A 17,305-nucleotide genomic window follows, 5' to 3' on the forward strand; every position below is an offset into this window, starting at 1 on the left:
ACCTCAAATCAACTTCAAAATAATAACCTTCTTCGTCATTCAATTCCTCTTGAGAAGAAATAACAATATTCATCAAAGCCTTTTCATAATCCTTTTCTTCCACCCACTCTAATTTACCATAAGGCAGAGATTGAGACATTGCCCATCCATACAAATTATTAGTATCAAAATACATCAAATAATTACTATCTTTTTCACTATCATAATTTGGAAGATATTTATTATTTGCTTAAGCATATCTTTTTGAACATACTTGTGATATTCCACCTCTCTTGGACTTCTCAATCATCAAAAGCATATCAACATCACTGATTAAATCTATATCTTGTTTTGTCATTTTCAACATTGCACTCCAAGCTAAACCAGGAGCTGTGAAATAGTGGGCAGGATCTAATCCATAACAATTTTTATTATGACAGAGTGATCTAAAAGCTTCAAACACCTCAGCTAACAATAAAACATCTGTTTTTAGATATAAATCATGATATTCTCCAAGGTTCTTTATCTTAAATATTTTCCATATTTCTTGTGCGTGTTTATATTCCTCATCACTTATCTCTTCTTCATAAAGGTTATTATAGAAACTTTCTTTTGATGGAAGTTGTGTTTCTTTAAATCTCATAAATGAATCCATATAATCATAAGGATAAATTCCCTTACTTTTAAGAATTTTCTCTTTACTTTGAATTTCATTCCTTGTTTGAATTTCCTCTCTCGTAAGAATTCCTTCTTTAATCAGAATTTCATCTTTAATCAGAATTTCCTCTTTAGTTAGAATTTCATTCATTGTTCGAATTTTCTTTATAATTAGAATTTCATCTTCAGTTAGAATTTCTTCATTAATTTCCTCATTAATTAGAATTTCCTCTTTACTTTGAATTCTCTCTTTAATCTGAATTTCCTCTTTAGTGAGAATTTCCTCTTTTGGAAAGAATGAATTAAGATTTTGAAAAGATTCCGTGGAGCTTAGATTTGATGCGAGGTAGGCTAGTGGTGTTCCCATAAACTTGTAAGAATCTAGAAACCTAATACGAGTTAAAGGTTTTGTGAATATCATTTTTGTAAATGAAATATACTTTTGACTTGTGTTTGTTATGGCAGAAATATTCCCTGGTGTTTTTGAAAGTTCATTTATAAATAGATGTGTATCATAGTTGGCGCTGTTGTGAAGAAAGACTGGAATAAAAGAAGGTAATTTATAATTAAGATTACAACAGGAATGAGCGGGACCTCTATATTTACCAGTAAGATGACAATGATCCCTAACTTTAGACTCCTCAATTTCCTCCTCACAAATATGACAGATATTGTTCTTTCTAAATTCTAATTTTTCTTCTTTGGTTAATTTCATCGGTTCATTTGTTTCTTTCATTAATTTAGTGAGTCTTATACAATCCTTTTCAAATCGTTTTATAAACTCTTGTGAAGCTTTTTTTCCACGATAATGTTCAAGTTTGTTAAACTTTTCTCCAACAGATGATTTGATATAATAACAGAAACCACAAGCAATATGTTTTTGATATTTATTTGTATATGATTCTTTTGGATTAGGAGAAGTAGTATTTATCTTTTTCAGGATACATTCAAAATCAGTGTATATCACAAATGGGTGCATGATAGATTTATTATAATCTTCAAAAGAAATCTTTTCACCAGGTTTAGGCATTGTAATTACAGCTGATTTATGATTACTACAATATTTTGAATGTTGTTCTAATCGTTCTTTTGTATGAAATGAATTAAGACATCGCTTACAAGGATATATTTTGTTTGCTGTTCTGAATACCTGAGAAGAGATTAATCTTGATAAATTATTGATGTATGTGTAATGTGAATTCTTTCCAACACTAAAATATAAAAGATCGATGTGTGTTTCTTCATTTTTATAGTTGTTTGAAATTTTTAATATTTGAACTTTGTTTGTATCCGTTAATCCATATACATTAATAGAAAGATTATTCTTTTTCTCAAATTTAGGAATATCTGTTAGTGGCATTGGGAATTTAAAATCTTTAATGTCCAAGGTATTCTCATATTTCATATATTGTTTTACTCTTTCTGAATTACATTTTGGTGGATGAAAGTGAGCAAGAACAGACCAGAGAAAACATTTATTATCATTGTTCTTAATATTAACAACTGCCTTCTTTAGTTTTATTTCTTTTGGTAATTCAATATAAGAAGAAGCTTTAAGAGGGTTTGATTTTAGAATGTGTATATCTAAAAAGATGATTTTTTTAATATTGAATCCACTTCCTACCACTGTATTATCAACATCCTCCTCTTGTCTTGATAGTTCTTCATAAACCCCACTATTCAAAAAATCTTGAAATGATGTCATAAAATGAAGATCTGTTCTCATATAAGGAGTATGTTCTTCATCTTGTCTTTTCATATTCATTTTCACTCCCATATAAAACTTTAAAGTTTTCATTTCTTTTAATGTCTTTTTAATAAATTTTTCAACATCGGGTTTCACTATTTCAATTGATTCAGCTATTGATGATGGACCGGGTTCTCCAAATTGAAAAATCCTTATTTTTATATGCCCTTTAAATGCCCCATCAGTGTTTTCAATATAATAGTCTCCCTTTACTTTAAACTCATTTTTCTTGTGTTTTTGTGATTGAAGATGTCTATTATAACTACTCTTCAAAACATCCTTTGAGCAGATATCACAATGTTTTCTTTCCAACTCAAGAGGAGATATTTTATGAAACAGATTAAATGTGTTTGTTGGTTCGGAGGTGTTTTCCATAATGTTTATATTTGTGATGACAAACATCGCAGTATGTTGTATTTACCATATTTATATAATAAATCTTTGCTTAAACTAAAATTTTCTTGATGAAAATTTCGTTTATTTTACAGGTGAATCTGTGCTTAAAACCATTTTATCCTCCAACTTTTTCACTTAATAAATACAATGTTTCAAGACACAAAAGACAAGTTTCAATCAATCTCTTCATTTGTTAAAGATACTGAGAAATATGTCAAGGATGTAAAATTGAACAAAGATAAATACAACAACTATTGGATAAAAACTATTATGGTAAATAATATGAGTTCTTCAATTTCCTTCATCAATTAAATTAAATTAAAGTATCTCTAACAAAAGTTTCTCCTCTCCTTCTGGTAATATATTCAAAACTAGAAAAAGCAATGAAACAAGAAAAAGTATCAAAAAACAAAAACCTTATGGATGAAGCTTGAGAAAGAAAAGATAAGACCATCTGTAATATGCAAGGAGAAATTTGTATTTTTTTCAACAACCTTAAAGATGTAAATCCTGATGAAATAAAGGATGTTAATATATCAGGTGAAATGACATTTCGTTCAATAGTAATTAACGATCATTTTAAAATTACCTTTAATATAAAAAATGTTGTCGTTGAATCTGATAATGAAAAAAAGTATATCGATATCGATGGTAATATTATTAAATATGAGTCAATATACAACTGAAAGTATAGATGAATTTCAGTTTAAGTAAAGTTTTACTTTATAAATATGCTAGACTTTCCTGATTCTCCATATGACAAATTTGAGAATTGTCCTGCGTGTGAAAGACGGGGATTAAACACAGAGTCAAAGCTAATAAACAATGTATATTCTGTGATTATCTTCTAATTAATGATAATAAAAAATATAAAAAGGAAAATAATTCTTTTAGATTTACACCAAAAATGAATTACTTTTCAAGATTGATTAGAGAAATGAATGTAAAGTATGAGGGTGATAACACACCTTTCCTTACAAGGGAAGAAACTGAACGTATAAGAGAAATGTTCAAAGGATTGTTGTTATATATTATTCATGGATGTAATTTTCAGGGAAATATCAACACAAGATATTGTATGAATAAAATAATGGATTATCTTGAAATTAAACCTGAACTTAGGATAAAATATATAGTTTCTAAAAAAGGGCACCCTGGGCACCGGACTAGACAGCCAGAGAAGGCCAAGGGTCCAAGGGACCGGGATAGTGTAGTGGGCACAGGCGACCCATAGCGCCAAAATTCCACGTGGGCATCGGAGGGGTAATGCCGGGAAGGGCAACCCCCCGCGTTCATAGGGAGCAGGTAGGCTCGGAGACAGCCTCAGGTCCCGGGGTGCCGTAGTTTGAGATTCGGCAGAGGGGAAATCCCTGCCATGTGAGCCACGCTACCCAGCCATGAAATTGTGCAAGGGCACGAGTGAAAATTTGCAGGCTATGCCCAAATTTACAATGGACAACAACACAGGCGACGGGAATGATGGTTTCTAGAAACAATAGTTTAAAGAGCCAGACGTATGGAAAAGCCCCGGGGTAGTTTAAAGTTTAATAAAGGATAGGATAGTGAGGAAATGTACCCCTTCGCACCATCCATCTCTTCACTCTCTGTGGGCCACTGGACCCACCTTGGTAAGATGGCTGAAATCTGTGGAAGGCCATTCTGAGGCTTTGTTGGGCTTAGAGACGGGATGCTAGCCTCTCCCTTATTCCCCTCCAAAAAAAGAACTTAGGGGTTGGGAGTAGGCTAGGTTGACAGGACAGGTCAGCCAGACAACGACAGAGAGGGGGTTAGGGAGACGAAAATTATAAGAAAAAAATAATAATAATAAAAAGGGCTACATTTGGTTCTTTTGTTGTTGCAAAATAAGGAAGTGGGTATGGACAGAGACAGGCAAAGGCGATAGGGTGGGGGGAGACGGTAGGTTAGGGCCGAGGCCATTTTCGGAGCGGCCGGAACCACCGCACTTCCTCCACACAATGGAACGAGACCAGAGGCCGGCCATGCCGGCCTGCTTGTGCTGCATCGCCTGGTCCACATTGCCTGCCATGCCTGATTTGCCTGCCTTTGCCATAGCCCCATGCCTGCTACCCTTGTTTGCATTGCCCATGTGTCACCATCACCATGTGTGCCAGGACCATCGCCAGTGTTTTGCAAGGACTGCCCTGCAGGCAGCCACACCACAAAGACTGCGTTTGTGCAGCCCATACAACCGCACCACTAAATGTAGCCAGTGGGGGCGGCCAGGGCAGACGACAGTGCAGAAGGTAATGGAGATTATGAAACAATTTCTGGAGAGCATGAATGCCAAAATGGATGCGATGAACGCAGACATGCAGGCATGGAGGGAGGATAGGCGGGCGATGGATTTGCAAATGGCGGCACTACGTGGCGGAGCGATCACACCGCTGTGTTCTGCACCTTCCACAGATCAAAATATATATGATCCTTCACACGAAATACAGATCGAATGTATATATATATATATATATATATATATATATATATATATATATATATATATATATATATATATATATATATATATACATATATACATACACACACACACACACACACACACACACACACACACACACACACACACACACACACACACACACACACACACATACACACACACATACGAGGTGTGTTCAAAAAATATACAACCTTAATTTTTCATGCGTAAACAAATGAAGCTAGGGAGGTGTGGTTTGGTGCATGTATGTCGGCGATTCTAATCCGTATTCGTGAATTTTTTCCCGCCTGTAGAAGCTGTCAGTCGCCGACAGACCGCCGATGAGTGAGGAAGTGTAAGTGAGTGCCGTCGGATTTTCGTTTTTGACAAAATGACGGAAAAACCTGAACAACACTACTGCATCAAATTTTGTGTAAAGCTTGGCGATTCCCAAGTGGAAACGATCCGCAAGATTCAACAGGCCTTCGGGAACGAAGCAATGGGCACCACATAGAAAAAAGAGTGGTATAACCGCTTCAAAGATGGTCGCACATCAGTGTAAAGTGAAGCACGTTCTGGTAGGCCTTCAACATCCCGAAATGAGATCATCATTGACCAAGTGCGGACCCTTCTGATGCAGGATCGTCGAATCACGATCAGAGAACTTGCAGACGAGGCAGGCGTCAGCATTGGATCCGTTCATTCCATTGTGACTGAGGATTTGGGCCAAAGGAGAATCTCAGCGAAGTTCGTGCCAAAGCTGCTAACAATCGAGCAGAAGCAACTCCATTTGGAGATTGCACAGGACATGCTGGAGACTGTGAACAGCGATCCCAACTTCTTCAACACAGTGATCACTGGCGATGAGACCACAGTGATCCATCATTTTGTCAAAAACGAAAATTCGACGGCGCTCACTTACACTTCCTCACTCATGGGCGGTCTGTCGGCGACTGACAGTTTCTGCAGGCGGGAAAATATCACGCATACGGATTAGGAACGCCCACATACGTACACCAAACCACGCCTCCCTAGCTTCATTTGTTTACGCACGAAAATTAAGGTTGCATACTTTTTGAACACACCTCGTGTATACATATATACATATATATATATATATATATATGTATATGTATATATACATATATACATATATACATACATACATACATATATATATATATATATATATATATATATATATATATATATATATATATATATATGACCGGGCGTAGTGGCATGCGCCTGTAATCCGGCTACTCGGAGGCTTGGGTTGGAGGATCACTTGAAGATGGGCACTCTGCGCTGGGCCACGCTATGAGAGGGTGAAGGGCAGCCCGGAATCATGGCAAAACCCAATCCTTATCCCTGTGTCGTAAGGGGCGACCAGGGTTGCGTCAGGAAGGGCATCCGGCGTAAAACCTGTGCCAAATCAGTATGCGGATCATCACGGATGATCTGCTGTGGCGACCCCCTAACGGGAGCAGCCGAAAGAAGAACATATATATATATATATATATATATATATATATATATATATATATATATATATATATATTTATATATATATATATATAAATACATATATATTTATGCCCAAGTTCCACAGAATTCATCAGGCCTCCAACTGACATGCAATGTAAATATGTATACTTTTTTTTTTCAATGAAATCTTGGAGGAGAAAAAGACTGATGACCAGCACTTAAATCCATTTGAGTTGTGAATTTGCAAGATTACACATTTCCTTAATGCTCCTTGAACTTAGCAATACAATATTCATCACATGGAAATCAAGGATAATGGGAGATGACACAGACCACACAACACTTGAACGTGGCGTCACAAGGATGATGTCTGGTGCTGGTTTTGGTGTAGCTGCTTCCCTCTTGCTCCCGCGAAGTTGGTAGAGTCCAAAACTCTCCAATCTCTTTGTGGCACTTCTCGGCAGGAGGCCGTGTTCCAAATAACCCAAGCTCTACTTCTTGCACCCTCCCTCCATAGGGAGGTTGGGAGACTCTGTTTTCTTTAGTTTTGCTTCTGGCCTCGCTCCTTCCACCCTCTTGCCCTACCGTCTTCCTCCAGCACACCCACGTTTTCTCAAAATCCCATACCTGGTTACCATTTCCATTTCTAAGCTGAAAACTTACCTCCATTCCTTTATACCTTTCATCAGTGGAATTGACTCCATGTATCTGTTGCCATTCATCACCTTTTTTTTTCCACCCATATTTTTTCTCCCATGCCCACCTTTGTTCTCTTCTGCTCTTGCTGACTCCCTCCTCCACCTCTCCTTTTTCATCATGCACGATATCCTCAATTCCCTTTTCCCCCTTTAATCTCATCATTCTGAAACCCTGCTGCCCTGTGCAGTCTCACTACTACTTGAACTTCGATGTCGATGTACAAAATAGAAAATATAACAAAAAAAACCGTTCCAATCTCAATGACCTGCAGCTGAAACAGCTCACATAGGTGAATTAAAGCAATAAGCAAACTTGCTACAAATGACACATTTAGAAACCAACGAGAAATGAACACCATGAGGAATCAAGTTGCAGACATAAAAGACCTCTACTGTATGTCTAATTGTATGTGCAATTAATATCAAATGTGATACTGTATACGAGGTGCATTCGCAGGAAATGAAAAGATAATTGGTGTCTGTTTACTATAACCCAATGATTTGCAAATCAACTAAGCTTTACAGAATTAAGATCATCAAACACAAGTTTCCCCTTCAACTGACATGCAATGTAAATAATTTCCACGACCAAACAAAGGTGTTACGAAAGTGCAGTCACAGTGCAAGCAAAAAGAAAATTGGACATGGTGACACTGAGCTTTCACAAACAAAAACTATTCATAGCACCGTGCGGCATTTTGTGCACCAATAGGGATCTGGAAAAGCTCGGGATTAGGGAATTTTTCTGGTGATATCTTTTCAGCTATTCCTAAAGCATTACATTAACATTTAAAAGAATGTTGCAAATGATACTCAATCGAAAAACACCAGAAACTTAAAAGTTAATATCAAACCTCAAAATAATTGTTTACCTCAAGTAATAACCTTGTTAAGTTTTAAGAAATTGATGGATTGTTTTTCAGCTTCAGGGTCATCAGCCGAGCTCCTTTTTCGCTGGCGGTTTCAACCCTGTCAGCACAGAGCCCTACCAAACTTTGGGTCCACAACCACAGCTGTGTGATGCACAATCACAGCTGTGTCAAGTCAGCCAACACACATCATGCGGGCATGAACACGCACACACAAGACGGTTTGGATTATCCATTCGTGAAAAAGCAAAAAGCACAGACAACCATGGATTGTTTTAAGCACTAATAAAAGTACTCAACCAATTGTTTTACAAACAGGAAAGAGCAGATTGCCTCAGGCGGTTTCATCAGTGATCCACAGACTTCATCAGGCCTCGAACCAAAACCATGGCACAAGAAGTCCACTTTTGATCCCATCCATCCATTGGGACCATACTCTGCACAGAGCGTTGGTGCTGCCGAGGCAGTCTCCTTGGCTGTTGGGTACAATCCTGGACGGGTCGCCACTCCGACACAGTATACCAGCAAGCTGGCACTCATTTTGCCAACCTCAGAAGGATGACAGGCACAGTCAACTCCACCTGGCATTAATTTAACAGCCGAGGGGGATTTGAACTCAGGATTCTAGGATCCCAAGCCCACCACCCTAACCATTAAGCCAACACCAGGCATACTTTTTATCCCATTGTAAGCATTTCTGGGCCATGTGCTCACATAAGGTGAAAAAAAGGAGCCTCAAACATTGAGTATGCCATCACCATCATTACTTTCTCAATCCAGGTTCATACTGGCATAATGTGGTGTTGTATGGATGTGCAAGAGCAGTTGTGTGAGCACTTTCCCACACATATACTTGCAGGTAAGTGACCCGTTGTCGCCTTCTCATATTTCGAGTATGAAAGGACAGTGACAAGTCACTGACCTGTCTTGAATTGGTGTATCTGTAAAGCAAGCTGGCAGCAGAATTTGCAAGCTCGCAGAAGACATCCATGTGAGTACGTCAGGCATTGTTAGGCAGCAGGCAGAAATAGGGAGGCAGGATTTTGAGGAGGTGTACAACTAGAGAAGCACTATTTGCATGCCTTACCCGTAGTTTGCACGCTACTTCAACTTGATGTTGCAGCCTGTATTAAATATGTGGATTATTATCTGGGAGTGAACGTTTCACTCATTTCTCAACCAAAACATTCTCAACTACACATCAAGGACGAACCAGGTCAAATTAATGGGCAGATTTACAGTGTAAATCTGTCCCTCCTCCTTGAAATAGAAAACATTGGTGGAGTCATGCTTTTCTTTTCGTTCTTTGAAAAATCGACGAAAGACAGTTTTACTTTTGCTGCATTTGGAAATATCAGCATCTACAGCGAAAATATTGCATCCCATCCAACAAAAGCAACCAGCATTTCTGGAATGAGGTGATGGTTCATGGAAGATGTCCTCTTGGGATTAAACCGTGCATACGTTGAGTGTTATCATTTGGTGAGTGTATCAAAATAGAGCTTCCACATCCCAAAAGTGGAGAATCTTTTAAATCCTAGTGTAAGAAGGTTTTAATTTATTATGACCGATCCACAAACTTAATGAAATAATCCACTTAATCAGTCGTTCCGAGGTTTTCCCGAAGCAAATCTGGCCACCAGCTTCCATGTGAAATCATTTCGTGTATCACAACCTTTGAGTGTAACAAAGTCATGCACATTTTTGCCAGCAACTGAGTAACCCAATCGCAGCTGCTGGGAATTTCCAGTGAGCAACATCGGCATGTGCGAGTGCTTGCTTGTATCAAAACCTTAACTTAATCTGAACTTCATGGTAAACTTTCTGCTCTGTCATGCACTGTCAACTGTGGGACCTTATATAGAAAGGTGTGTTTCTTTCTAAATCATGTCCAATCAATTGACTTGGCCACAGGTGGATTCCAATCAATTTGTAGAGACATCTCAAGGATGATCAAAGGAAATTGGATGCACCCGAGCTCAATTTGGAGTGTCATCGCAAAGGGGTTGAATCCTTATTATTGATGCGAGTCATTTCAGCTTTTCTTTGTTAATTAACTTGTAAGAATTTCTAAAAACATGTTTTCACTTTATCATTACGCGGGGTATTTTGTATAGATCGGTTTTGTTCTTGTGTATGGCAGCCTGGCTGCTGGGCAGCTATGCCACTGATGCTGTACCCCTCCACCAGTACACTGGTACTCATTTTGCCAACCTCTGAAGGATGACACAGGCAGTCAACCCCACCTGGTATCAATTCAACAGCCGAGTGGGATTTGAACTTAGGACCCTGAGATCCCAAGCCCACTACTCTAACCATTAAGCCAACACCAGTTTTTATAGATCAGTGAAATTTTTTAAAATTTCATGCATTTTAAATTCAGTCTGAAACAACAAAATATGACAAAAGTTGTGGGGGGTGTGTACTTTCTGAAGGCACTGTAACTCTGGTCTTCCTGTAACCTGGCCCTGTGACTCTGGTCAATGGTATTCAGTGTACCCTGGGAGACAAAGTTCTTCTTCACCTGACGGTGGGTTCCAAGGCATCCACCGGCAACATCAAGGATGACAGTTTTGAAAGCACTCCACAACTCCTCAGCATTCCCCAAAACACCCAGACCCCCCAAATCCCCACTCAGCCTGTTCGCAAACTCCTCAACTACCCTCTCATCCTTGAGTTTGCCAACATCCAACCTCGGCGGGGATGGTACCATTCTCCTGCATTTAAGCTACAACTTCAGAGTTGCTACAACAAGGCTGTGGTCAGTAATGAGGAAATGAGCACTCCGGTCGACCCTGCAGTTCTGAATCATCCTCCAACGACCGTCAATGAGGACATGGTCAATCTCCTTTGCCACACCGCCAGCATTGGAATACAAAGTCCAGCGATGAGCCTTGTGGGCACTGAAACCATGAACGAGCCACCCTAAGCCCATGACGTCTTTCAAAGTCAAGGAACTTAGTGCTATTCTGGTTCATAGTTCCAGACCCATGGGGACCAACACATGACTCATAACCATCCCTATAAGTGCCAGCAGATGCATGAAGAAAAACCCCAAGACTAGGAGAGTATTTTACCTAGGACACTGATGAACTGCAGACTCGAATGTGGCATAGAATGCGTCCTTCACAGTCAGATCATTTGCTTCAGTTAGAGCATATACAGAGACCAGGGAAATGACACCCAATTAGTGAGTGACAAATCCTCAGTCTCGTAATACGCTCGTTGACTGGTGTTACCTTAATTATCATGGGAGTCAGCTTATTGGATACAGCTACAGCAACTCCTTGGGCATGCTAACCACCAGAGCGATCAGGCCAGTCGCAGGTGTAACCACCCGCCATGATCTCACAGCAATCCGCTCTCCGAACCACAGAGGGTGCTACGATACCGATGTCTAAACGCTTGAGCTCAGATGGTAACAGAGACAGGTTTTCATCCTCTCTTAGGGAAAGGACATTCCAGGCACCCACCAGAAGGGACCGCCTCAGGTTAACCCAGAGAGACAGCCATCTGGTGGAAGACACCTCGGCACCACCCCGACAAACACACCGCAATCCGACCCAAGAAGGTTACCCCATGCTTTCCCCATCTTCAAATAATGGGGATCCCGAAGGTTTTGCCCCAATCCCATCATCCGCTGAGCTGCCAAGTGCAGGGCAGCTGCACAGGAGGTACTCCCACATAGTGCGTTTTCAGTTCTCTTTCCATTTTTGTGTGTTTTGCGGAATGAATGGTTTTACGGTGGCCGGAGTGTAAATCCTGCCACCAACCTCCTAGAAAGAGGTACCCAACTGCAGGAAGACATCAGCAGACACAGTTGGGCACCAGATATGGATGGCCGTTGACTCACAAGGATCTCCTTCGCCCTTTGACAGGTTTTGTTTTGAATTCTACTGGGTGTCCATATCCATGCACCCTCCTCACCTGGAAACCTGGTGGGGAAGATGGTATCGTCGCCGACAAACTGACTGAAAAAGACGCATCTAAAAGCTCATGTGGAATTTGCGAAAAAAGCATCTTAATGATACTGCAGGCATGTAGAAAATGTTATGGGGCTGCTTTTCATCAGCAGGGACTGGCAAGCTTGTCAGGATAGAAGAGACAATGAATGGTGCAAAGGACAGGAGAATCTTTGATGAAAACCTGTTTGAGTCAGCCATGAATCTGAAACTGGGTAATAGATTGACATTTCATCAGGACAATGATCCGAAGCAGAAAGCTAAAGCCACGCTGGAGTGGATGAATAAGAAGGAAATATATGTTCTTGAGTGGCCCAGTCAAAGTCCTGACTTGAACACAATTGAATATTTCTGGTGAGACTTGAAGATTGCAGTCCATCGACGATCCCCATCAAACTTGGCAGAACTCGAGACATTTTCACGTGAAGAATGGGCAAAGAGTTCACCATCTCACTGTGCAAAGCTGGTAGAGACCTACCCAAAAACTCACAGCAGTCATTGCTGCAAAAGGTGCTTCCACCAAGCACTGACCTTGCTGAATGGTTTTACAACCAGTGAATTTTGATTTGTACATGTTTTTTGTACGTATTCCGTACCCCGTGCTTTTCCCATCTTCAAAGAATGGGGATCCTGAAGGCTTTGCCCCAATCCCGTCATCCAGTGAGCTGCCCAGTGACTTCAACTATAACATTGCTTAGTTTGATCTCTTCAGTTATGAATGAAAAGTTCATTTGGAAATATTGTTTGTACATAATTAGTAATTCATCTAAATGTTGCATTATTGGTAGGGGGTCAATACTTTTGCAGGCCACTCTATCTGTCCTCCTGAACAAGTCAGAGACATAGGCAACCAGTGTTGCAGACATGTGCAGACTGGAGGTACTCGACATGAAATGCCTGAGACATCTGGAAAACATCCATTGGTACCAAAGCATCACAAACTTTCAGATTCACCCCCCAAACCAAACAGCCCCTAGCATCATCCCTACTCTACCAGTGACACCTCTGTTGGTGTGGACAACTTCATCACATATGAGGTATATCACTACACCTACCACCACCATATCACACTTACCACCATATCACACCTACCACCATATCAGGTGTATCACTTCAAGACATAACTTCAATTCAATCAAAAAAAACCAAGATGTTCTGAGAAAATCTGATAGGATTTTACTGCAGCCAACATTAGCCCAATCTTTGCCCCTCAACTCAGAGACGAGAAAAGTTGGAGTAATATTATCTTGGAAGTGCCCATGCCGAGTCTTCAGCAAAGCCCAGAATTAAAGTCGTATACAATTTCTGATGCTGTACTACTTTACCATTTTGATTTTCTTTACAACGTTGAAAGAAAAATGATTATTCATCTTTGACCAATATTGAAAAATAACTTTTGGGACAGCCCTTGTAATGCTGGTTGAAGATGAATACTGTTGTGGGCTGGGGTCGGTGGCGAGAACGACCACTAAGTGAGGGAGGTTTGCGTCGTCTCGCACCAAACTCCCCGGAATTGTAGGCCGTCGCTTTGGATAACACCGCGAGCCAGCGGGTCGTTTAACCGACCGTGGTCGTCAATATCTCAACCGCATAGCGTAGGGTCTATTTGTATTTAACCATCCATCCATCCATTAGGACCATACTCTGTGCAGAGCGTTGGTGCCGCCGAAGCAGTCTCTTTGGCTATTGGGAATAATCCTGGACGGGTCGCCACTCCGACACAGGATACCAGCAAGCTGGCACTCATTTTGCCGACCTCGGAAGGATGACAGGCAGAGTCAACCCCACCTGGTGTTAATTCAACAGCTGAGCGGGATTTGAACTCAGGACCCTGGATCCCAAGCCCACTACCTTAACCATTAAGCCAACACCAGGCATGTATGTAACCAATTTACCGAATTAACTACGTGATTTCGACTACCGGGGAAACCACGCCCTCTGCACGTATTGCTCGAACCGGGTCACTCTACCGACTGCGGTAGAGTTCCAACTCCTGACTCCCAACTCCAGTTCGGGTGCAGCCGAACGGAAACTGCCAAAGCCGTGCCGGCTGGAATTAACGGATTATCGGGGATAAAACCCCGCCTAAACTCAGATCCGAACCATGCTGGACCAATTCAAGGAGGGACAGAAAGGAACTGGGAACATTTCTAACAAGTTTTATTTGCAGTAAAAGAAGACACAAAGTAAGACTTCACGCGAATATGCAAGAAGTATTTACAATGATACAAAAACACTTATTCAGTTCTACTTAAAGACGGGCCCACAAGCACACACACACACACAAATGAAAAGAAAGCCAGAGTTCTTTATTGAACCCTCGCAGCCGAGGAGAGAGACAAGCTGGGGGTCAGAGTTCGGATGGGTACCTGGCCGTCGGAGAAAGGGGGTACTCCGTGCTGCGGCACCTGACAATGGTCGCTGGTTTGGTCCCCAGTCGCACGTGTGGGACTCGAGGTTCGTGGCGGAGCTCGGGTGGTGAATGGCCGGGTTCCACGGAGGGGGCTTCGGGGTTGCCCTTTCCTTCCTTGTAGAGGGCCAGCAGAGACACATTCGCCATCTCGACCACCCCTTCGTAACAGCAAAAACCCTTTCGTGACAGCTAAAACTCACCAAAAACTCTTCGTGACAGCCAAAACCCACCAAAACTCCCCAAGACCCCAAAAAGACCCTCCAAGACCCCAAAAAGACTCCTGCCTCAGAGAGTGCTCAGGAATTTATATACCTCCCTCAGCGAGGAGGGGCCTTGGTGAACACACCTCGCTGTCCGCCTTTGATTGGACAGGGTCCCACGGCATACCTTTCCAGCGCGGGGCCTTGGCCCCTGCCAGGAAACCCCAGCCACTCTTCCACGCGGGTTCATACTGGTTCATACTTGACGAGCAACAGTATCAATGTTGCAAAGGTCATCGTGAAAGAGTCACAACATTCGTGAGAGCCGAGAAACCGGAACCGCGAGATCTTGCCTTGGCACGTCAGGGTGCGAGAAGGCAGCTGGTTGGTGGTGGATCGTGATGGGCCGAGGGGTCATGCAGATGGGATGGTTGTTAGATGGCTTGTTGGAGGGTTCGTTGGATGTAGAGATTTAATAACCCAACTACAAAGAAATCGCAACGCACGCCTTTGATTCTCCCACTCGACAAAAGGAAAGGGATCTGACTACACACATACTTAACGACATAACTGACTTTTGGGACATCTGTATGTTGAATGCTTATGGTTTCCAGATCCATAACAATACCTTAAAACCTCTGCTTAAATGCCCCCTCTCCTTTGCTTCTGAATTTTTCGATCATGTTTTTTGTGGGTTGTGAGATCATCCTGTTTTCCTGGAATATAAATTATAGTTTACATGAACTGCAGTTGTGTCAGGATGATTTTATACGATACTGTATATGTGGGCACATTCCATTGACTGTATTGTACAAAATAAGCAAGATACAACTTTCCATCTATCCCTCCATCTTGCAAACAGCTGGTGAATGTAACCAGTAAAAATAAATAAAATACTAGAGCAAAGTCGATGGTGCACCATTGCAAAGTAAAGCAAAGTTGAAAGATGGCAGAAAGTTCCACCAGGAATGACCCATTATCAAACTTTGAGTGAATTTTATTTTCTGTTTTGACCCTTGTGACCCTAAGTCCTCACCCAATGGGGCATAAACCAGGGGTCAAATCAAAAAAAATAACCGTTACATTTTTCATGCATCTCCCAATGTTGATTGCATATACAAAATTTCATTTAAAAATGTTTAAGATGTGCTTGTAATTGCATATTTTGGTATTTGACCTTTTTGACCCTGCCCCAAGTGGCAGGGCCAAAAAGGTACTGCTCTTGCACCTTCTTTCCATTTAGTGATCATAACTACCAAGTTTGGTGAATTTCTGCCCAACCATTTAGGAGAGGAGAGCGTTAAGGAAGGACGGACAAACAAACAGAGACGGAGCCAATTACAATATCCCTCCATTTTTTTTTTTCCAAAAAACATGGGGATAACAAGTGAGTCAATCATTAACAGGTATTTCATCTAATAGAATAATATTAAACAAATTGCCAAGGCAATAGAGACGGTCTGAGTCAGTGAACGACAATCAGTTTTGTCAAATGAAAGTTGACAAAGGTATGCTCACCACGGTGGAAAGCAAAGCAAAGCTGATGCTTTTGGGTGTTAGCCCTTCGTCAGAGCTAGAGGGTCCCTTTTGAACTGACAAAGGGCTGACGCTCGAAACATCGGCTTTATTTTGTGTCACATCGCGGTTAACATTCTTTCGCCAACTTTCAGTTGATGTAACCCATCATTTCATCGAATAACCTGCTTTCTCCTTTGATGTCATGGAAATTGAGTCTTCAAAGCAATAGCTGAGAATGCACCGCTTTCACAGCCAGGAACAGCTGTATTTACTTTTGCATATTTTCCTGCACAAGGTGTCAGTAAATGAATAATGGAAAAATAAATAAAAATAAACTTATTTTAGATCACAATTTTAGACACATTGCATTGTAATAACCACATTTAGGAGTAGTACATATTTTAGTCCACAAGAGATGTTTTAAGTTTAATTATTGGATCGAGCCAAAGGAAACTACAAGCCACAACTTGTTTCAATGTTCGCATGAAGAGGGTCAAAAGAAAGTTTGGTCTGTTCGATAATAGCTGTGTAATATCATGTTATGATAATAATGATAGCCTATGCTACTGCAAGCAAACTGCCCTTCTCATTGCTGTCGTCTTACTTGAAAAACAGATTTTTATTTTTTTATTTTTAGAAATGGTCATGTAGAGATTTAGTGACTTTAAAATAACCCTTTAATAAATTTAAACTTAACAATGGCATGGTGCAAAGTGACCACTGCAGCAGCCAGCCAAAGAGTGAGAAAGGTTTACCGGCTGTCTGGCTAGCGGCTCTGGATGCTGAGTTGGCCAGAAGAATCCTTTGATGGCCGGAAGTTGGTATTGCGAGCTGGAGGCCCGTGGAAAGCATGTAGAAAGGGGAAGGAGATATGAAGGGGAGGAAGCAAAGAAGCAAAGAATTGAAGACACAAGTAAAGT

At 40.9% G+C, this 17,305-nt stretch overlaps 1 protein-coding gene across 4 annotated transcripts in view; it reads right to left on the reverse strand.

Annotated features, from left to right (window-relative positions):
- The window catches only part of LOC147018970 (cyclin-dependent kinase 17-like), a 184,362-nt gene that overhangs the window by 20,446 nt on the left and 146,611 nt on the right, over positions 1-17,305 (reverse strand). For 2 of the 4 annotated variants that reach the window (XM_085899101.1, XM_085899103.1), the window contains one exon: positions 17,141-17,216. The exons of the other annotated variants lie outside the window; for them this stretch is intronic. In XM_085899101.1, the coding sequence (XP_085755227.1) occupies positions 17,152-17,216 (65 nt within the window). In that variant the 3' untranslated portion in view covers positions 17,141-17,151. The remainder of the gene's footprint in view (positions 1-17,140; positions 17,217-17,305) is intronic. 4 annotated transcript variants of the gene reach the window in all.

This window comes from Eptatretus burgeri, chromosome 10 (assembly GCF_056783735.1).
Source record: "Eptatretus burgeri isolate ZD-2024b chromosome 10, Ebu_testis_v1, whole genome shotgun sequence".
NCBI lineage: Eukaryota > Metazoa > Chordata > Myxini > Myxiniformes > Myxinidae > Eptatretus > Eptatretus burgeri.